The sequence below is a fragment of the Rhinatrema bivittatum genome, chromosome 4, assembly GCF_901001135.1.
Source record: "Rhinatrema bivittatum chromosome 4, aRhiBiv1.1, whole genome shotgun sequence".
Lineage (NCBI taxonomy): Eukaryota > Metazoa > Chordata > Amphibia > Gymnophiona > Rhinatrematidae > Rhinatrema > Rhinatrema bivittatum.
In genome coordinates, this window is record NC_042618.1 from 369,150,539 (window position 1) to 369,174,661 (window position 24,123).

At 39.8% G+C, this 24,123-nt stretch overlaps 1 protein-coding gene across 5 annotated transcripts in view; it reads left to right on the plus strand.

Annotated features, from left to right (window-relative positions):
- The window catches only part of HDAC11 (histone deacetylase 11), a 154,294-nt gene extending 137,844 nt beyond the window's left edge, over positions 1–16,450 (plus strand). For all 5 annotated transcript variants that reach the window (XM_029600833.1, XM_029600828.1, XM_029600832.1 and 2 more), the window contains exons 8-10: positions 5,167–5,263; positions 9,393–9,571; positions 14,288–16,450. In XM_029600833.1, the coding sequence (XP_029456693.1) occupies positions 5,167–5,263; positions 9,393–9,571; positions 14,288–14,527 (516 nt within the window). In that variant the 3' untranslated portion in view covers positions 14,528–16,450. The remainder of the gene's footprint in view (positions 1–5,166; positions 5,264–9,392; positions 9,572–14,287) is intronic.
- Positions 16,451–24,123: the final 7,673 nt, after the last annotated feature.

Here is a 24,123-nt window from a genome sequence, read left to right on the forward strand (position 1 = left end):
CCCCATTTCCCTTCCCCTCTCCCTTTTACACTCTTTCCTGACTGGACCTCCTCAAACAAAAAAAAAATGAAGAAAGGAAAGAAACCTAAGTTGGTTTCTGATTCTCCCTCTGCCTTTTTAATTTTCATAAAGTAAAAAATAAAGGCAAAATTTCTGCACAGGACAATGTTTCCTTTCAGGAGCCTGTGTTGTTCAACAGTGCTTCAGACAGCATTGCAATGATTTAAAAAGAAAAAAGCAAGCTTCCCTTTTTCACATCCCAGGAGTTTTATTTTTTGTTTTATACGTGAAGGGGGTATGTCCTTTCCGGTGGAGCATGGAAGAAAGCCTGTGCTCTATATGCATTGTGTAATACAGAGGAAGATAGGATTGAGTCACGGCTGCGCAGGCAGAGGGAGAAGAATTCGGGGAGCAGAAGGCGATAATCTGATTCAGAGGGGGACCGTTCTGTTGGGGATGGTAGTGCAGTTGGTTCCCACTGGCAGTTAGTTTACCGTGGCTGGCCCAGCATCCATTTTGTATGTGTGTCAAGATTTGAGCTAGGCCCTCCAACCTGGTATCCTGTAGTGCAGGAGCCTACAGCCTTTTCCTCCAGGGCTGCATTTCCTGCTGGTTTTTGTATCAGCCGTTTACTCTCCCTGATGTCCATTTCCTCTGCATCCTGTCAGCATTTTGTGAAAAGCAGAATAAAATAAATAAATTAAATAAAATCTTTTAAGATGTCTACAGTAGGCGTTCTCTTTGGGGCAGGGTACAGCCTCAAGTCCTTCTACTGAAATTTCACTTTTCAGGGGAGTTTCCTTAGATTTTAGATGTTAAGAGAATAAGAAGGCAGAACTAAAAAAAATCCTCTAAGTCGGAGATTTTCCCTGGTCCTAAGTGGCTTAAAGGAGAGTGCCAGTGAGGAAAAGTTGGAGGACGTGGAGTATTCTGAAGTGGAAGACAGCTCTACTGTGGTCAGACTGTTTCATGAAGAAGAACTTTTCTTAATTTTCCATTTCTTGTGGGTGCAAAAACTTTCTGAAGGAGTAATGGAGGAAGGTCCCGAGACCTCAGAAGATCCCAGACAGAAGCCAGTGAGGGTTTTCCATGCTCAGATCAGTCAAGGCTTTTTTGGTTGTTTTGTAATGCGATTCTTCTGAAGCCAGTTTTAAAAGGGACGTGCTCGCCAAAAAAGAAAAGGCAAGATTGTCTCCCCTTATCTCCCAAGAAGTGGGAAACTTAAATTTCCCTGAGGTGGATGCACTGGCTTGTGCGGCGATGTTGAGAACCATGATTCCTGTGGAGGGTAATGCAGCACTCTTAAGATGCACAGGATGGAAAGGAATAGAGGCAGTTCTCAGGTAGGTGTTTGAGATGGCTAATATGTTTCTTCAGGTGGCCCCATGTAACTGTGTTGTTACTAAAACCGGTTTGTGCTTGTCTCATCTTATGCAGGAGGTTTTGCAGGAAAGCAATATTTCACACCTGGAGAGTGCAGCACAACTGGAATTGGTGGGCAGCCTTTGTGGATGCCTCTTTGATTAGTTCTGTAACTGTTCATACCTCAGTTAGGAGCATGGCTTCTAGTTTAGTGGCCAGATATTTGTTTGACTGTGGAGTTGGTCTGCAGATTCAACTTCTATGAGACAGCCAACCGCTCTTTCCTTCTTAGATTGTTACAGGATACTGGCAGTTTGAGCACAGCATAAGAATTTATGTAAAGTGACGAAAACATGCGTATGTGTTTGGACTGGTCTGGCAGGACTCTATGAAAAGAAATTTGCAGGTAAGAGCTGAGGTCTCCATTTATCCCTGATGTTCAGCTTTGAAACTCCCTTCCCATCTTCTCTGCTATTTATTTATTTATTTAGAGCTTTTATATACCGAAGCTCGTTTGTACATCACATCGGTTTACAATTAACAGAAAGCAAGGATGAGGTGGAAAAAGATGAGAAAAACAGTTATATCAAACAATATAATCAGGTAGCATCAATTAAAGAGAAGAGTTAAAGTCTTAGGTAAAGGAGAGTTAGAGGGGAGAAACATTGAGAGGGCAAAGAACGTATTACAATATAACAGTAGTTGGTAAAATTAAAATTAACAAGTAAGAAAGATCATGAAACTATGTACAGGAGGCTTGAAGGAGATTAATGGAGGATGAACTAAGTGAGGGGTGGGGGGGGGGGGGGGGGGGGGGAGAGGGTTAAGCGAAAGCCTGTTTGAAGAGCCAGGTCTTTAATTCTTCAAAAGTAAGTATTTTCAGTAATCACACTGGTTGCATGACCTGCCATGTGCTACTCTGAGCTTGGGAAAACTCCTTCGAACAACAGGAGTAAGTCATTGTAACACATTGTGAATGCATGGTAAATGCTGTCAAAGAGCATGTCAAGCTTATTTTAATTAACAAATGCAAGCAATCATACAGTCGATGTCAGATCTGCCTGTTGGGGCATCCTGAGATGCAGGAGCTTGGTGGGGGGATCCCCCTCTGAAGATACATTGTGATGAAAATGGCACCACCTCCATCCTGGCAGCATTACAGTATCTGAATGTAATCCGCTTTGAAATGCTGAAAAGCAGAACATAAAATAAATTAGAACATAAGAACATGCCATACTGGGTCAGACCAAGGGTCCATCAAGCCCAGCATCCTGTTTCCAACAGTGGCTAATCCAGGCCATAAGAACCTGGCAAGTACCCAAAAACTTTTTCTGATCTGTGGCATCTTGTTGCACCAACACCCTTAAAGATGTAGGAGTGAACCAGTGATAAATCTATTTTAAAGTCCTAATTCCACTGGCCTGCAAGCTTTCACCTTTGAGTAGGCTTCAATAGGGCATCACTGCTCAGAAAGTGCTGCCAGGATGGAGGAGGGAGCGGCACCCTTTTCAGCGCAACATCCACATATGCAGCTGCCTACACTCCATAGTAGAAAATCCTGGCCTGCACCTAGTTACAGTACACTTCAAATGATCAGTAAGCATGAAAATCCTAGATTGTGCCAAGTCAAAGCATAGGAACTTAATGGGATTCTTGGAATGACATTTTAACTTTAGTTAAGTTGAGTAATAGCACCATCATGTGGTAAGATTATGTAACGTTTTAATGATTTTTATTCTCTTGTGATGGAGTGGTTGAAATGTAAACTGATGTTTGGATTAAAGGCAGTAAAGAAATTCTTGTTTGGTAACATACAGATATGTTAAAGAGAGAGTAAACAAGTGGAATTGTGAAAGGACTACACAGCATAAAAATATAAAGAGAAAAGGTTTCAAGCAACTACATTCATAGGTATTCTGGTAGGAGAACCAGAGTATTGCATATCAACCCAAGTAAAGTGGGTTGATATGCAATAATGAATTTGATTTCAATAGTCTCTTTATTCCAGATTCATATTGTTCAGTATATTTGGGTCTCAACCTATTGACCAGTTTATACCCTGTGGCCTTTTTTTTTTTTTTTTTTTTTACCTTGCACAAGCAGAAACTCCAAAACATTTGTTACAGAAGAAAATGTAAGGAAAATAAGTCCATAATTGCATGACATCCTAAGAGTGCATTTATAACTCCATGGCCTGCTTGTGTGTGTGACACTTGCTTTGGGTGTGTTTGTATCTTACCAGCTGAAAGAAGGTTGGGTGGAAAGGTAACTGTGAGGGTGGCTCAGCAGGGTTAGATTTAAAACCAGTTTCCATAGGCATGGGAGGGGAAGGACCTTCCCTCTTCCTCTCCTCCCCCCCCCCCCCCCCCTCTGAAAGTATTGGAAGATACTGGGCCCTACCTAGATTTTCCTCTTTCCTCTTGGCTTCCTGACTATCTCCTCTCATTTATACACCTCCTGACAATTTTCTTTTCATCCAGCTTTAAGATGCACATAGGAGTGGTAGCTAAAGTCAGCAATAGGGCCTGTGAGCCAAGGCATACTCTCACAAACCTTGGTGGCTCATGTCTCCTGCACTGAGCTCCGACTTCCGATTACCATGGAAAGCCAATCGAGGAGCTGGACTGCCACAGGATCTGTGTGCCGTAGCTCTTAGGCCCCATGCTGCTAGTTTTACGTGCGGCCTACAGCTGGTTGCTAGTCCCACCTGTGATATTAGTTATAGACAGACAAAACCAAAAACATAATTACATTTTTATTTTATAAAAAGTGCTAAAAATTGTATTTATAAGCTTCCTAATGGCATAACAATGCTATTGATACAAACAGATTTCACTTTTCCATTGCTTGGTTCTCCTTAAAAGATGCAATCATTTGCCTGAGTACACAATTTGTATCTTAGCTATAAAGGCACAGTAGAGCTGTCATATTTATAGTTCTGTTGGCATTTCTGTGTTAAATTGTGGATCTCATTGATAAAAATCTACTTTTCTGGAAAATTAACACACTGGTATATCACATTGACAAATCTTGAAATTTTTTGGTTCAGTTCTCTTTAAAAATGACTTTTTTTTTGTTTTAATTTTCCACCTTTGTGCATTTGTGTTTCTTCAGCCTCCTTTGCATTTTAAGCCCAAATTATGGCATAGGCTAATGCAATTTTGAATCCTTTGTGGTTTTTGTAATTACAAAGTTTTGAGTTTTCTAGAAATTTGCATTCATAAATTGTGCAACAATTAAAAATGAGTTAAAAACAATAGTGCAAACAATCATTATTGGATTGGTGCTTAGTAGTACAGTATCACTGTGGCAAGAGATATCAATGTCAGTGGAGACCTGGTTATGCCTGAGGTCCAGAGCATTAATGGGTCTCGAGCCTATCGATGCAGATCTTTATATTGATAGATCATCACTATGGATACAGGCATATCACTATAGTGATGTTATCAGTGTGTGGTTATGCCTTAGACATACATTTCAACATCAGTGGAGACCTATTAATGCTGAGGAGTTAAAGGACTGTCAACACACTGAAACGGATGATTGGCACGATATGGTTTTCCAGGAGACAGATACTAAGGGCCAAATGCACTGACTGTTTTTCACATAGACACAGTTTGGGACATCTGGTCGTTCAGTATAGGTATCACTGAGGACCTAGGCAATAAAAAGTGTCTGTTCTTCATGATGTAGTCTCAGCATTAATTTCAAAATATGAATTTCAACATGAATTTCAAAATATACTGACTTCTTGTAAAAGTATGAATATGCAGTCTGTTAAAACGACTAATATTTTTCTCCTAGGGGAATGGCCATGAGAGAGATTTCATGAATGACAACAGAGTGTATATTATGGATGTCTACAACAGATACATTTATCCTGGAGATGGATTTGCCAAACGTAAGTAAGGTATAGAATTTTAAAGGATATAGGGTTTGTGTTAGTAGAAGGTTTGTGTCAGTAGAAGACTGTTGCTGAATATTTATTTTAAGCTATTGTGCTGTCCATCTCGTCTGAGTAGTTTATCCAGGAATTGAAGTGAAATCATTCTTTCGTTGTAGTGTGCTTTGTAGTCTGGGTGACTTTGTGTGTACACTTCGGAGATAATTTTCAAAAGAATTTCCATGCATAAAACAGTTTATTTGAAAATTGCTACTTTTATATGCGTGACCCCTTTGAAAATTCACTCCTTTGCTTTTATCACTGTGCAAGCTCATCTTCCCCATTCTCCTCCTCAATTTTTTGCAGGATATTATTGGGTAATATTTTTTAATGACTCCTTTAATGCCAGTCTATATTTTCTGTATAAATTCTGTCTTATTATATTTTTTTATCTGTGTAAAAGCTTTAGGGATACATTTATGTGAAGAATACCGTATACAGTAAAACAGAGTTGAATTAAGAAGAAACAGAATGCCAGCTTGGTGGATCACTTGCAGTCCTGTGCACTGCCATTTGGAGGCACCAGGGTTTGATTCCTAGCTCAGATCTTCCACTCCCTGGGTTCATTAGGATGGGGGTTGTTCTGGAGATAGCGTTCACAGTGCCTGTTGGGGAGGAAGTTGGTCATTGCACAATGGTGACGCCCGTTGACCAGATTTATAGCCACAGATTGCAGGGTTTCAGAAAGTGTCCTGATGCATGGGCCCTGGCTAAGGACTGGTGGTACAATGATTGGGCTAAAGCTGTTGGAGAGGGGATATAAAATAGGGGGAAAGTTCCCAGGTAAATGCAAATAAAAGACTGATGGCGCCAGATCCCAACCCTAGTTCCGACTGACCTGAAAGCCCAAAGGAGCAGGAGGAAATTGCTGGCCAAAGTCCTCAGTTTGTTCAGTGACACAGAATAATTTTTTCGATATACCTATTTCTAGCCGAGACTGAAATTTGAAAGATTTGTAGCTAGTAGGAGGATGTAAGGTTGACTCTGGGAATACATTCCAAGCAGTCATTGTGTGATTTAATATTCTGTAGCAACATGTAACTCAGAACATTTTTCAAATTATCAGGTTAAGTCACACTGTGTATGTGTGGCCAGCTGTGGTAATAGATTGTTATAATGCTGATAATGTGCCATACAGTGACTTGCTAATGAATCATGTGGTATTTTATATCATATATCAGTCACATTACTGCATTACCTTTGCTGATAATGTGGTAAAGAAATTAAAGCCAGGGAAGTGCTTACTACATTGGTATTGATGTAAGTCCCATGACATCTTCCAAACAAACTAAAAATTATGGCTGCCAATTGGTAGGAGTGTTTATTCCTTGTTTTATCATCTGAGTACCTTCCTCTATAATTTCAAAAGGAACGTTTTGTTAACTTTTTTTTTTTTGTTTTCATGCTGCTGGGTGGCTGGGTTCACTTGTGGATATGGGATTTTTAGTTCTATATGTTTTGAATATGTTTATTTTATCCATTCTGTTTTATTTTGATTTGATTATATGTACTACTTATCATTGTTTGATTTATATATACATCTGTGTGAGCCTCTGGGATAAGCGATTTAATGAAATGTGAAGAAGTAAATAAACAGAATCCAGAAAGAAATGTAAAATAAAATTTGCATATTAAGGTAACCACTGGGTCATAAATGTCTGGTTGTTATAGACAGGTGATACTATAGCAAAGTTTTCTTGTATATGTGTAATATATAGAGAGATTTCATTTATTAAACTTGATTTCTCCGTCAACAAGCAGGTCTGAATTAGTCATGGCAAGCAGGTGATGTATTCCAGTGGTATAGGACAGACCATCTTTTTAACTCAGTAAAGCTTTTCCCACTGAACATGTACGGGGGAGATCCCGTGCACATATTGCTTTGCTGCAGTACGGACATGTACCCTCTTGGTCTCTTGAAATTATGTTGTCTATCAACTGAAGGGCCTCAATTTTCTCACATTTTTATTGCTGCTTAGGTAGCCCCTCTACACTAATTAGAGATGGGCAGTCGTTTGCAACGAAATAAGACATAAAGATATTTCCTATTTCATTGCATTTCTGGGGTGGACCCGAAATGGCCCATCATTGCTCCAAACATGAAAACGTCATGAAAGGTTTTTGAGGTACCACTCCTAGCACATACACAGTCATTCTAAAAATCAGATATAGTCCGCTCACATTATACATCAGTCCTGTAAAAAAAACAAAACAAAACCCACAATTGCTGTTCTATACATCCCATTCTCATTACATCATGTTACACGATAATCCCATCATCCCTAGAAATAAAAACTTAAATTTATGATGATCAGTCCATAATTTTGCTCCGAATAAATAATTACCTCCTAGCTCAATAAAGTTAAGTAAATGCTTGCTCAAGGAGTCTGGTTTTCAACTTTTTCTTCTAAATATCAAGTAATTATCCCCTCTAGAAGGGGAAAAAGTATACACATACTTCTCCTTTAAAAGCTGGTGCAAAGCCCATGGGTAAAAGTACCCATGGACTTTGCATCTGTGTGGGTATTTTTTTTTTTTAATTGCCCCCACAGTTAGGTAAGTGCTAAAAATAAATAACCTGAAAAATATCAAGTATACTTTAGCAGCTATTTATGCATAAAACAAGAATTGGAGAACATCTTCATTAGTTTAGCACCTTTATACTTACCTGTTTATATTACAGGTAAAACTGGGTGATAATTAAGGAATTTGAAACTATCTCAGTTGAGATACAGTGCATGGAACTTTCAAAACAGCAGGTGCAAATCAGACACAGACAAAAAAATAATTTCTGTGTCTTTGGCATCAGTTATGTAAGTGTGAGTAAGCTCCTAAGCCTGCATTTCTTGATCTTCCCTTATGACTGTAACTTCATATTCTCAGCCCGTATTCAGTTTTGTTTCTGACTTAAGTACAAGCAAATATATTTAAGGATTTTAATTTGCCTTTGATATGATCAGATTCAAAAACATAGAGCCACAACTGTTCATGAAATCTCAGCTGTGAGGTAAAACATGAAAGTTGTCCTAGAGGATTACATAATTGTATTATCGCGGCAGCATTTTCACAATGAAGCAGATCCCATAGTCACCAAAGCATCTGTGACTGGAATTGGTTAACTTTCCAGGCATTACAAGAACTAAGGTACTGTACAGCTGGCCCTTAGTCTCTCTAATACCTTAGAAACCACTTGGTTTGCCGGATTTCCTCTCCCTGCTTGCACAGAAACCTTTTATTTTATAAAATGCTCTTGATTCAAGTAGGCGTTTGCTTCTCATTTGTGTTTAAAAAAAACCAGAAAAACCTAAAACAGTACTAGCAGTATTTAATTTTGATAATGTGGGTGGCAAATAGACCAATCATTAATATTCCTTCTTTTTGAACTGTATTAACATAGGAGGTATCAACATATACATTTTAGAAAGCATCACTTGTTAGGAATCTAAGAAAATCAGGGTATTACTATGCTAGTTTATATTACAAGCATCATACATATAGGGAGCAATTTTCACTTTTTGCCCGCAGACTTTGCACCAAATTTTAAAAGGAAAGTCACATGCACTTTCCTTTTTGAAAACTGCTATGAGTGCAGAGTATCTGCAGATTTTGCACCTGCTTTTTGTGCAGATTGAAATTTTCAGTCAGTTTATATAGGTAAATCACTATTCATCTGTGAAAAATGGCTTTGAAACTTGTCCTTGTAAAATCTAAGTATAGTATGAATGACTAAAGAATGACTTGAAGAAAGAGGTATTGTATAATAAAACATAGAACCAAAAATCATGAAAACCAGAGAAATAAAATGTTAGGGCAAAATAAAAGGAATTGTACTAAAGGAATAAACAAGAGAACAAAAAAAACAGGCAACTGGATCTTTTTAAGCATCTAATGCTCTAAATTTAGTTAAATATAGTTATTGGTTTTTATAATGTTAGAACATTCAATTATAGTTGTATTATGCAGCTCATGGATGCATCTACTAAGTAAATATATATTAGATAATTATCTTGGATTGTTTGTTACTGGATTTGTTTTGCTTAAGCTATTGCATTTGTTAAATCTCATTTTTCGAAACTCATTTTTGAAGGTGCAATAAAACGTAAGATTGAATTGGACTGGGGCACAGAGGATTCGGAATATCTTCGGAAGGTAGAAGTGCATGTGGAGGGTGCACTAAATGAAATGAGACCAGATATCATCATTTACAATGCTGGCACAGATGTTTTAGATGGAGATCCACTTGGAGGCTTGGCTATTTCACCTCAGGTTAGTAAAACATCCATACAGTCCACAAAAATTCTGGGATAATAAATACTGGGTTCACCACTGAATCCTAGTTGGGTACACATGGATTAGCTAAGCATAGAGTTTTGAACTAATCACAGCATTCTAAGAAAGAGAGGATTGATAATGTAATTTCAGTTTTATAAGCTTTGTATATTTCCAAGTAAAAGACATTTCTGTTCTCCTGACATCTGAGTAAGAAAGGAACTTGGAGTGATTGTGTCCGGTGATCTGACAAGTGTGAGAAGGCAGTAACTGAAGGCAGAAAGATACTGGGCTGCATAGAGAGAGAGGAATACCTAGCAGAAAAAGGGACATGATAACGCCCTTATACAGATTCTTGGTGAGGCCTCACTTAGGGGTCGATTTTAAAAGACGCGCTCAGATGTCCATGTGTGCGCAGTTCCTGGTGCACGCGCATGGATGTGGCTATTTTATAACATGCGGGCGTCGGTGTGCGCATGTTATAAAATATGATTTCCACGCGCACATGCGTGCCGGATTTTAATATTCATTCGCGCATGTAGAAGTGGAATTTTAGAAAAATACATGTGGCGACGCGATCCGCATGTTCCCAGTTCCCTAACCCTATCCTTCCTCCCTCTTCCCCTAAACCTACCCTAGCTATCCCCAGAAGTAAACTCCACGTGCCGGCTGGCTTCCAGCGCACGCGCTTCCCCAGGACAGCGACTAATCACGCTGTCCTCCCCCCCCCCCCACCCCCGTTCTACCCTTTTCTTCAGGCCCAGCACTTCTGCGCATATCAGGAGTTAGGCGCGTGGCCGGGCCGTTTTAAAAATGCGCTCGGTACTTGCAGGGCCCGGCCACACGGATAACCCCTGGTATTTGTATGCGTGGGTTAGACTCCTGTATTCAGTTCTGGAGACCGTTTCGCAAAAAGGATAGACAGGATGGAAATGATCCAGAGGAAGGCGACCAAAATGGGGGGGGGGGCCTGTTTCAGAAGACCTACAAGGAGAAGTTGAAGGATCTAAATATGTACCCTAGAGGAGAGGAGGTGTAGGGAAGATTTGATACAGACCTTCAGATATCTGATAGATACTAACAATTCACCAACTTCAAACTATTTACACTGGAAAGAAAACAGTAGGACTAGGGGTCATGATATGAAACGCCAGGGAGGAAAACTCAGAACCAGTATTAGGAAATATTTCTTCACAGAGACAGTGGTGAATGCCTGGAATGCTCTCCCAGAAGAGGTGAAGAAGACAATTTGGACAACAACAGTTAATGAATTCAAAAGGGCATGGGACAAACATTGCAGATTCCTAAAGGCATAGATGGTGTAACATTTCTACATGGGGGTAACTTGCACAGAGTGGCAGTTACTACCCTTAATAGAACACATGGGGATAATCTGCATAAAGCAGCAGTTTCAACCCTTAACGAACACATGAGGGAAACCTGCACAGAGTGGCACTTACTACCTTAAGCAAATTGCTGGGCAGACTGGATAGGCCATCTGGTCTTTATCTGTCATTGTTACTATGTTACTTGAATCATAAACCCATCCAGGCAGATTGGGTGGGCTGTCACTACAACAGTCCACCTCAGACCTGGATTGCTGCCACCCCATGCTCCTTGAGCAGCTGATCAAGTACTGGGGGAGGTTGTAATGCATCTGTATACTCCTCCCAACTAATTTGCTGTAGTCCAGAGCAGTGTTTCCCAACCAGTTTGCCATGGCACCCTGGTGTGCCTTCAGACTTGATCAAGTATGCTACAAAAAAAGTCACCACTATCTGATGTTCAGATCCAGATCAGAATATGGGCTTGGTTTTCAGCATCTCGCAGCAAGAAAAAGCCTGAAATTCTTAAACATGCATGGGCTTCTTTTTGAGAATATGGATAGTCATGCATCCTCCTCCTTCCTAACTATATAATGAGCCCTGGAGTGTGATAATTAATGGGCAGCATGAAGGATATGAATAGCTAGGACCCGCTTTGTGCAATACACACTTTATTATTATTTATTAGGCTTTATATACCGCCTGTAAAAACAATTTTAACCAAGCAGTTTATACTAAAATAAAACCCATTCATGATCATATCGTAATTACATATAAAACAATCATAACGTCATAAAATCAAATCATAAGTATATGTCACACAAAGTACCACAGGATCTGGCAACAATATAAAACACCACCACCAAAATTAACTGGTAAAAACTTGTTGGAATATTGCACACAGCACCTTCTCATCTTCCTTCTCTTTAGCTTCCTCCTTTGAGACTGTTCAGCCTCTGTCTTATCCCCGGGCTGACTTACTCTAAGTGTTCTGAACAGCAGCAGTAGAGGAAGTGTGGCAGCCAAGGTAACTAACAAAGCCACTTGCTTGCATCATACTGACTTCTCCCTTCTCCTGCACTTGTATATAGAGGGAGCTGGTCCATTGTGACAGGTACATGTACATCTCTGCCTCTTCTCTTCCTTTGTTTTAAAATTTGTATGAGGGAATGATGGCGCTTTTTCAGTGCTTCCCTAGCTCTTTTTTTTTGTCCTTATAAATCCTCTCCATGTCTGTAATGCCTATTTCACAGCCATTGGTGTGCCACACAACATTTTTGTTCATATAGATGTGCCTTGGACTCGAAACGTTTGGGAAACATTGGTCCAGAGGGACTCCCCAACTCAGTTGGGCTTCGACCAGCTGGCCTGGAGATGCGTAATATAGCATTACCTCAGGTCATTACATGTTTTCCTATTTCCTGTAGCAGTGATTTCAAGCCTTTTTCTGCCCAGGACACATCTACATTAACAAATGAAATTTCCAGAGTTTCTTTTGCCCTGTATATCTGTCTTAAGAACATAAGAACATAAGAAATTGCCATGCTGGGTCAGACCAAGGGTCCATCAAGCCCAGCATCCTGTTTCCAACAGAGGCCAAAACCAGGCCACAAGAACCTGGCAATTACCCAAACACTAAGAAGATCCCATGCTACTGATGCAATTAATAGCAGTGGCTATTCCTAAGTAAAATTGATTAATAGCCATTAATGGACTTCTCCTCCAAGAACTTATCCAAACCTTTTTTTAACCCAGCTACACTAACTGCACTAACCACCTCCTCTGGCAACAAATTCCAGAGCTTTATTGTGCGTTGAGTGAAAAAGAATTTTCTCCGATTAGTCTTAAATGTGCTACTTGCTAACTTCATGGAATGCCCCCTAGTCCTTCTATTATTCGAAAGTGAAAATAACCGAGACACATCTACTCGTTCAAGACCTCTCATGATCTTAAAGACCTCTATCATATCCCCCCCTCAGCCGTTTCTTCTCCAAGCTGAACAGCCCTAACCTCTTCAGCCTTTCCTCATAGGGAAGCTGTTCCAACCCCTTTATCATTTTGGTTGCCCTTCTCTGTTCCTTCTCCATCGCAACTATATCTTTTTTGAGATGCGGCGACCAGAATTGTACACAGTATTCAAGGTGTGGTCTCACCATGGTGCGATATAGAGGCATTATGACATTTTCCGTTCTATTAACCATTCCCTTCCTAATAATTCCTAACATTCTATTTGCTTTTTTGACTGCTGCAGCACACTGAGCTGACGATTTTAAAGTATTATCCACTATGATGCCTAGATCTTTTTCCTGGGTGGTAGCTCCTAATATGGAACCTAGCATCGTATAACTACAGCAATGGTTATTTTTCCCTATATGCAACACCTTTCACTTGTCCACATTAAATTTCATCTGCCATTTGGATGCCCAATCTTCAAGTCTTGCAAGGTCCTCCTGCAATGTATCACAGTCTGCTTGTGATTTAACTACTCTGAATAATTTTGTATCAACTGCAAATTTGATAACCTCACTCGTCGTATTCCTTTCCAGATCATTTATATATATATTGAAAAGCACCGGTCCAAGTACAGATCCCTGAGGCACTCCACTGTTTACCCTTTTCCACTGAGAAAATTGACCATTTAATCCTACTCTCTGTTTCCTGTCTTTTAACCAGCTTGTAATCCACGAAAGGACATTGCCTCCTATCCCATGACTTTTTAGTTTTCGTAGAAGCCTCTCATGAGGGACTTTGTCAAACACCTTCTGAAAATCCAAAATCTTGATTATATTATAAGTTTTGCTGAGCAGAGAGAGACTTTTGTATGTGTATTTGGGCAGCGCTGCATATGTCAAGTGGTTATAAAAGTGATTAGTAGTAATAACTGACCCTTTTCTTTTAACACTTATTATATATGTGTGTGTTCCACAAACATGAATGTAATACCCACATGTTCCATAGAAATGTGGAGCTCAAAACCGACACCTCTCTTTTTTGAGACTAGAACTCTAAGGGCCATGTTTATCAAAGACTTTTCCCTTAGTTACCAGATGCGAGGGAATCTTTGATACATTATTTCGTAAAAGCATAATAATGCTGTGGGATGCAATATATTTTTTTCAAAATCATCACAGAATATCCTAATGTTAATGAATCATCTGGTCACCTTAATCTAACATTTATCTCAGAAGTACTTGGCTTTCAGAAAATATATTTATTGAGCAGCTGTGCACTCTTTTTACATTGTGAATGTAGGAATTGTCCTACTTCTTCTGAGTGAAATCCGATATATATAGAAACTAGGTATAGGCAATTTAGTAAGAGAGAAAACAACAAATTCCCTTGCTAACCACTTTTACTGTGCTTATTTATATGTATTGCATATTTGCAGGGCATTATTAAAAGGGATGAAATAGTATTCACAACTGCCAGAAGCCGCAAGATTCCCATCTTGATGGTGACATCTGGAGGCTATCAGAAGAGGACAGCACGGATAATTGCTGATTCCATCCTTAATTTACACAACCTGGGGCTTATTGACAAGAACCTTACAGCCATTGAAGCTGAGAACCCCAAGATGGAACTGATGATTAAAGAGTGTATTTCTGATTTGACTGACCTATCGTTGTAGTTAGAGGATCCTATATTATACTATATTTTAAAAAGAAACTTAACCTATTGTGTGTGTGAAACTACAGTAGAAGTGGGGAAGCTCTTTGTATCAAAGTTAATGTAACTTGAAGTACTACATAGAAAATGTTTATTTGTGGTAAAAAAAAAAAAAAGAGAACAGGTACTTACAGTATAAGCAAATAGATGTTTTTGGAATGAATGCAAAGCTATAATTCTGCTAAGAGGCTCTGCTGGTTTTGTTAGAGTAGTCAAAGCTCGAATCAGCTCACACTGTCTCAATGTATAGGAAAGGTCTACAGCATTGCCTCAAGCCCTGAATCCTTCCTGTTAGAATTAGTGAATGCCACCTTGGGTGGTGCAGCTTGTCTTCCACATCATTGTCCTGTGCCATCAACTTCGGTATAAGACTGATAACGTTGTATAGAATGGGTCCACAGTCGCGGATGATGTGCTTCTAGTGGCATAGACATTAACACCTCATTTAAAAGGGATCCCAATGCACCTTGTAATATTTCAAAAAACATATTACAGCCACCCCTGGATTAGAAAGTTTCATTATACTGGTTTTGGTGTATCATTTATATTGCATCTTCCAAATGAAAGAGGAAAGTAGGAACAATGTTTTGATTACAAGTACATAATTACCCTTAAATAAATAAGCACAGTGAGATATAGTGATTTGACCATGGAGAGTCAGTCAGAAAATAGAATTTAAACTTGAACAGTAAGAATTCTTCTCATTCGTAGATCCTAGTGTAATCACTTAGAATGCACCTCATCTTCTAGGAGAAGGCTTTGTAAATCTGGATTCTGTAATGCATTCAGAAATGTGTGCCATACAGCTGCACCACACAACAGAAAATATATATTGATATGTAATACCTGCATAACTGGCCAACTGCCAGTTCCTTTTATGCTGCAGTATTGCAAGAAGCTCTACCCATTTCTTCTGCTTTTAGCTAGATCTTTGTCTTAATGTCTAACCTAAAAGATAATTGGTTGCTTTCTTTCTGCCCCCAAGGAGCTTCCAATTGACCTTTGAACCCAAGGAGGTTATGTGATCTATTGAATGGCACACTGAGGGATTCCACAGGTAGCGGAATCAAACAGCGCACTCTAGGTTCATAGATTACCCCACACCGCCTGCTTAAAAAGTGCAACATCCTTTGAGTAAGAGCTATTGTATTCGTATCGGCACCCAAATGTTTACACACATGCTACAAATTTCTGTATAGACAGCTTAATTGAAGTTTCTTTAGTCTATTGAATGTGAAAAAATGCCATCTTATCCTGTGTGGAATAGAGGTAGATTGTCATGCCTATTTTTAGACTAATGTGAAATTTAGCCAAAGATGATGATGTACATGAACTTTCATGATCATTTAGGTACCGTCTACAGATGTGATATTTTATGTTGAATAATTTTCATAACCTGCAAAGTATCCTGTTTTCTCAAAGGCCAATATGGCTTCTAAACATTCTGCACTAGCAAGGGCAGTTGCCTATAAGCGTTTTGTCTTGGTATTTACTAAAACAGTTTAAAATACTCAGCAAACATTTCTTAGAGTGGTAAGTATGTTTTTAACTGGTACAAATGTCTACCTTGAAAGGTGCAATATTTATAACTGTGCTAATGAAGAACATTAAATCACTATCACTATAAAAATGTACCTTTATATTCTTGGTGTGAGAATGATGAAGACACTAATCAAGTTTGGTGAGATTTATTTTTTCTATGCTTCTCTAATATAAGATAAAGATTTGTTATAATTTTATCTTTTTATTATTTTTACAAAAATTATTGTATTTGTACCAGATTAATATATTGTAACAGTGTCATACAGTTTAGAATATTTTTCTTATGTTAATTATGTTTATAGTATGCTATCACATGTGTGCTTATTAAAGTAATTTGAAGGTTTTTTCTATGTGGATTTTATTTCCCTTCTGAATGAAGAGTCCCTCTCTCTCTCGTTATCTTGTTCAATATAATCTACTTCTTTTGTACAAAAAAATTAAGCAGTATCTGATCGTATTTTAGTTGAATACTTATTGATAATAGAACTATATAGGTTTCACTTCAAAGTTATTCATATAATCAAGGTCAAGGCCTACAGTATAGCTGATTTAAAAACAAAACAAAACAAAAACTGGACAGGTTCTAGTGGATAGGTACACGAACAACTACTAACCAGAAAGTTTACCAGGACTGAACAAAAGGGAATAGATCTATCCATTATATCTACTAGGTATTCTAAGTGATCTGTAGGACCTAGCCCAGGACACATTAAAGGAGCTGTGCCATTGTACCAACAAAATGGTCTCAAATCAAAGATGGATGTTACAACAGCGTATGGGACAAAGAACTGCTATTGTTTCATAAACAGATCATTGTTTAAACTAATTGACATGGTTAGCTGGACACACATTTGTTGAGGCTGCACTGGCCACCTCACACATTGTATCTAGTTAAGCAACACATACCGAGCAACAGGCTGTTTCACAGCATGTCCACCATCACATGAATCTGCTGCTAGGGAGAAAACCAGTTTTGATCAACCACCAATGATATACCCATGGATGGTGGGATATCCAATGAATGCTTTGGGAAATGGTGAGTATTCATGACTGATCAGGAACCATGTTAGTTTAGAAAGGAGAAAGGAACTAAGGAAGAAGAAGAGGAAACTTAAAGGGGAGGATATGGTTTTCCTGCTGGACTTGTCTTTAAACCCTGGTCCGTGAATCCTGCATGCCACATTGGTACACACATGTGGTCCTTGTTCATCTGCACATGTTGCAAGAGAGTGGAGCTGCTAAAGTCTTATGGATAGCTTGCAAGGCTCTGTCTTCCAGTCGTTGCTTGTAGAAAGCCCTCTGCCTTCCTGGGACTGATAAGAAAAGTTTTCCTTTGTTAAGGGACATTGTGGAACTGTTTCCAGCCAAGCTGGGGGGGGGGGGGGGGGGGGGGGGGGTAGGTAACGTCTTGCATTTACTGCCAGTTCCAGAGAGAACAGATCTTAGACCAGACAGCTCTCCTTTTGCTGAGATTTCCAGACACTGCATGCTTCTTCCTGGACGTATATGTAAGATCTAGTCTAGCTATTACTTTTATGCTGGGCAGTTAACTTTGCAATGCAAGTGTTTAAAAGTGTGGGTTGCTCCTCATTTTGATACCACCGACATAGGCATTTCTCAAATCCAGATTGATTGGTAGCTGTTTCGTAACATGTCTAAGCCATATCTCACATAACTTTCATTCATTGTGATTTATAACATGTCACAATAAAAATCATATCAGAAACGAAAAAGTAGTAGTACAATTATGTCCTTGGTGAATTTGGGTTATTTTATTGTTTCGGATATAAACAGTCTCAGCTAAATATATATGTGCTTGTTATCTGCCCTACATATATGTAAATATAGAGCCTAGTTCTAAATTAGATACCAGATACCATTGTGGGTCATCATACTGATATGCTAGAAAGGGAGGTGTCTATTTGAAGGAAGAAGTTATTGGATCAGGTCCCTACATTAATCACCTGTTTCAACTGATAAACATTGTTGATGTATAAAAATAGAGATTGCTTATATTTTAAATCTACCTTTTATATTACCTGACAGTGTTTATCAGTTGAAGCAGGTGATTAATATAGGGACCTGATCTAATAACTTGTTCCTTTGAATAGTGACACCTGCTTTTCTAGCACATCAGTATGTTGACACACAGCAGTATCTGGTACCTAGGCCCTACAGATTGGAGATTGGCAACTTGTCAGAGACAGGATGCTGGGCTCGATAGACCATTGGTCTGACCCAATATAGCGTTTATGTTGATTGTTATCTCCGTTACCAATGCATAATTCAAAATACATATTTCTTTTACTATGTGAGCTGGGTGTTCTGAATGTTCTGTAGCCTCAGTTTGGATACTAGGATATATTGTCATTGTAGCATTTTATTGTTGACCATTCCTTTTCTTTATTTTATTTATTTATTTAAAAGTTTTTATATACCGGAATTTAGCTGGCTGCCTTCATTCCGGTTTACAGATACAACAACTTAATACATTTGGGAGCAACTGACATCAAATTAAAAAATAATAAATAAGAGACATCAAATAAGTTAAAATCAACATCAAAATGCAACTTGGATAACTTATATCAACTATTTTAAGTGATGAGTTTATGGTAGGGATGAACTCTGGTAGATCTGAACCTGTAGGGCAATTGAAAATCCATAACTGCATCTGTATTGTTTTCATCTTAGGAAAGATCCAGACTCATAATTGGAAGTTTGGCATAAACCCTGGTACTTTAACTGGTAGGCTAGTACATATGCCTCCTAGGGATGAGAAAAACAGGCTCATGTTTAGCCAAGCTGAAGTGGTTCTACAGATTCAGGCTCTGAATTACTCACCACTGAAAATGACTCCTTTTCCTATGGCATCTATTTCAGTGTCCCCAAGCTATTTATGATGCACATAGCTGTCAAGTAAAACCTGAAAACTGACATCATTAAACTTGATTGGATCTGCAATGGAATGCTTTGGGGGTTTTTTTTCTTTCTCTTTTTGTACCTACTTTCACTGTTTGATAGCAGATAATTATTAGTTATAAGAATAATGACCTTGCATATCTGTGTTTACTTAGTCACAGCGTGCTTGTTTTTATATTATTTGAGAAAATATTATAAATCATTACAAATATTATAAATCATTACAAACTTAAAAAAAAAAACTAAAGATATGGCTGTTGAGCCGAGCTTTCACCGACACCAGCCCAACAGCCTGACTTATAACTGTTCAAGCAACTGTGTATATAAATAAGCACTAAACCATATATATAAATTATTAGAGAACTTTAACAAATTATCTTGAGGACTGCCCATGGCCTCCCTCGCATATTCCAATATATATTATAATCTTTATTCCCCCTCTTATTTCCTACTTCAAGTTTACACATCCTTGTTATAATGTAACTTTATTCTTCAAATTGTCTACTGTTTTGGTTGGTTATAGTTTCTACTTGTTCGATGTAAACCGAGTTGATTTGATTTGTATCAAGAAATTCGGTATATAAAAGCCTTCAATAAAATAAAAAAAAGCCTTCAATATGAATATTTAACTACCTTTTGCATTGTCATCTTCTTGGCATTCATAATTATATTTAAATAAAAATATTAACTTTTGTATGACCTATTTATAATACATAAACACGAAGGGATTTTTTCTACCCTTGCTATGATGTTGGCATTCTATATGGTAATTAGAGACCACTTTTGATTTTATCAGAACTATATTTATATTATGTATTTTGATTGTTGTATTTACTTGATGTAAGTCAGCTTAGGTTGAACTTGTATTAAAGAAGGTGGTATAAAAGTATAACAGGGTGGGACTTTGTGTTTAGGCTTTCACACTGCACTTTTATTATGTTTTTTTTTCCTGTACTTTAATTTTTAAAAAAATGTACATATAAGCTTCAAATTTAAACTATATATTTGGCAAAATGGAAGTTTTAAAATAAACTTATTGAAACATGTTACTATTCCACTATTTGTTGCAGTTGGATGAGTTGTAACATAGTAGGTGATAGCAGACATTCCCTGCCCAATCGGGCTCATTCCAGGGATATCCCCAGATGTGACTTTCATGGTGGGGGTCAGTGCCTGCTTGGCACAGCGGCGCTGGACTTCAGGCCATGTCACTGAATGCAATGGTGATGATAAGATGTGATGGTGTAGTCCCACAGGACTGCATTGGTCAGAAGGAGGCGCGGCAGCAGTCACTGGGGAGCCTTCGATGTCAGTGCGAGCAGAATACTGCCCTTCATATGGAGTTGGCAGACAGCCAAGCTTGCTGAATCCCAGAACCACCGATGGCAGAAGCATCTAATGGCAAGCTAGCTGACAAAGAGACTTCAAGTGGAGTCATTTCAAGGGGTGAGTTGGTTGGGAGAGCATGCAAGTGTCTCACAGGATGGGGGTGTGGAGAAGGCAGGCAGAGTGAGGAAGGGGAGGAAGGTCAGGGTGGAGTCTAGCTTGGGGACTTCAGAGGACACCTCGTATTTGAGTTCCTCTTCGGTTGATAGCCTGGCATGGCCTGCCCGGGATGCCTTGGAGGCAAGCAGGGCACCTACGGTTCTTAACAATTTATCTTAATTATGGGATAATGTTCCTAAAGCATTGAAGAAACAAAACAAAAATAGGGCATAAGGATGAGAAGCGATGGGAAAAGAGGAATGAGGTAGGAGGCGTTGAAATAAAGATTCCCAGGAATATAATTAACTGGGTATGGGCATTTCTGAGAATGATTAGCATGGTTGGCCAGGACGATCCCTCTGAGCCCAATGCTCAGCTACACTGTTATCATTTTAGAGGCGTACAAGAAGTATGGGGGATGGCATTGGTTAAATTACGATGAATGGTTTAGGGATAAGATAGAAGAAAATTGTTAAATGTCTTGGAGGACACAGGATGTGGGGGCTATGGCTCAGGCAGATAACAAGCATGGCATTGAGGGTAGCCCAAAGAGGGTGGGAAATGGCAAAGTGTGCTGGCGCTTCAACAAATCTGGCTGTAATTTTCAAGATTGTAAATTTAAATGTTGCATCTCATGTCTAAGTGTGTGAAGAGAGATACAGGGAGTGTGTGAGGGAGTTTTGGTAAAGCAAAATGATTCCAAGTTCCTTAAGGCCTCATTACTGATTTGGTTATCTAGCATGGAGGAGTGGTTATCCATCTACCCTAAGTGCAGGGATGCACAGAGCTTAACCAAGGGTTTTTGTTGGTGGTTTGCAATACCTTTTCAGGGCGAGATCAGGAATAGCTCTGTTGGCAATGCCCCTTCCTCAGACCAACTTGCTGAGAGAGTACAGCAAAAGGAGGCAGAGATTGAGCTGGGGCAGATGGCAGGACCATTCGCTGACCCCCACCCCCATTTGATGTTATGATGCTTTCACCTTTAGTGGTAGTGCCCAAGAAGGAAATCTGCACTACCCCCATGGGAAGTCTGTGAACAATCACCTTCCTAAAGAAGAGTTCACGATTCAATACGCGTCTTTCGATAGCACAATTGACCTGCTAAGACAATGCGGAAAGGGAGCGTTAATGGCAAAGTTGGACATTAAATCTGCTGACTGCTGCCTGTCCATCCTAGTAATTTCCCTCTCTTGGGCTTTCAGTTTCAAGGTTTATATTACTTCGACAAATATATGCTTATGGGGTGCTCGGTCTCTTGTGCCTATTTTAAGTTATTTAGCACTTTTCTCCACTTTGTCCTTGAGAGAAAGGTACAGATCCCCAACGGAATACACTACCTTGATGATTTTCTCTTCATGGATCTCTCTGGGGAAGATTCTTTCCCGTGTATGTTGGCTATGGCCAAGGAATTCAGTATGCCACTGGCACATGAGAAGACAGAGGGCCTGACGACTGTGATCTCCTTTCTCAGTATAGAACTGGACACTGAGGCAATGGTGTCTAGACTGCACCAGGACAAATTGTACAAGCTGCGGAATATGCTCCAGTGGGCTTTGTCGACCAAGAAGGTCATGCTTGTGGCCCTCCAGTCTATAATCTGCAGTTTGAATTTCACATGCCTGGTGCCTCCCAAGGGGATGGAATTCCTGAGGTGGCTAGCTGATGCTACAGTAGGAGTTTCACAACCACATTATTACATCCGGATTTCCAGGCCTATGAAAGAAGATATGGCAATGTGGCTCACATAGTTGAGAGAATTCAACAACATGTCCATCTGGCAGGAGGCCCCGGTATCGAATTGGGACCTTAATATCCACACTGATGCTTTGGGTTGTTGGGGGTTTGGGGCATATTGCCCGGGAGCCTGGTGTACCGTACCGTGGCTGGTTAGCTGGGTTGAGGGTGGATTGGTAAGGAATGTTACATTTCTAGAGTTATTCCCTGTTCTAGTAGCATTAGTCATCTGGGGTTTCAGGCTGCATGATAAAAAGGTTGTATTTTGGTGTGACAATAAGGCCGTGGTTCTAGTCATTAATAAACAGTTTGTGCGCTGTTCCCATGTGGCGGCAATCCTACAGTGCCTACGATTAAATATGACCATTAGGGCAAGGCATGTCCTGGGTGTTAGAAATGGAATCGCTGATTCTCTTTCCCGAAATAAATGGGATTTGTTTTGACTGCAGGTTCCTTCCCCTCCCACTGTCCTATAACAATTTAGGCACCAGTATTTCAGTGGGGTAGACTGTATTCCCTGATGACATCTTCCTTAAGGAGAGGGGAAGGGGGCAAGAGCACATATGATGCAACGCTGGATATCACGGGATTCCTAGCTTGAGGCCTTCCTTTTAAATCCTGGTGGTATTCACCATCTTTCTGCCAGCGATCGCATTCCCTCCCACCCTACCTTAGTTAATAGGCATGTTATTTTAGATAGTGGAATATGTTGGCAAATTATCTATGTGTTATGTATGTATGTATTGTCACAGCTGGGTGGGGGGCGGGAGCAAATTGGGGATGGATGACAGAGATTTGGGCGAACTGCAGGCCAAACAAAGTCAGCATGGCTTTACCCAAGGCAAGTCTTGCCTCACAAATCTGCTTCACTTTTTTGAAGGAGTTAATAAACATGTGGATAAAGGTGAACCGGTAGATGTAGTGTACTTGGATTTTCAGAAGGCATTTGACAAAGTTCCTCATGAGAGGCTTCTAGGAAAAGTAAAAAGTCATGGGATAGGTGGTGATGTCCTTTAATGGATTACAAACTGGCTAAAAGACAGGAAACAGAGTAAGATTAAATGGACAATTTTCTCAGTGGAAGGGAGTGGGCAATGGAGTGCCTCAGGGATCTGTATTGGGACCCTTACTTTTCAATATATATATAAATGATCTGGAAAGAAATATGACGAGTGAGGTAATCATATGTGCAGATGATACAAAATTGTTCAGAGTAGTTAAATCACAAGCAGATTGTGATAAATTGCAGGAAGACCTTGTGAAACTGGAAAATTGGGCATCGAAATGGCAGATGAAATTTAATGTGGATAAGTGCAAGGTGATGCATATTAGAGATGAGCTTCGTTGTTCTGGTTCGGGTCAGGTTTCAGTTTGGGCGTTTCATGGGAAAACACGTTTTCCCACAGATCGTTTTTCACCAAAAACGAAGCTGGAACCTGACCCGAACCTGGAAAAACGAATTAAAAAAAAACCCCGAATTGGGAAAAAAACTACCCCAACCCTTCAATTTTACTTGCTTAAACCTCCCCCCCCCCACCATCCCGATCCCTCCCCAAGACTTACTAAAAGCTCTGGTGGTTCAGCGGGATCCCGCGAGCGATCTCTCCCTCCGTGCTGTCGGGCCTGCGACAAATCAGAATGGCGCCAATGGCCCTTTGCCCTTATGATGTCACAGGGCTACCAGTGCCATTGGTCAGCCCCTGACACATGGTAGGAGCAATGGACGGCCGGTGCCATCTTGTGCTCCTACCATGTGACAGCGGCCGACCAATGGCACTGGTAGCCCCTGTGACATAGTAAGGGCAGAGGCTATCGGCGCCATTTTGAATACTGGCAGCCGACGGCCCGAGTGCAGGAGGCTCCTGGACCGCCGCTGGA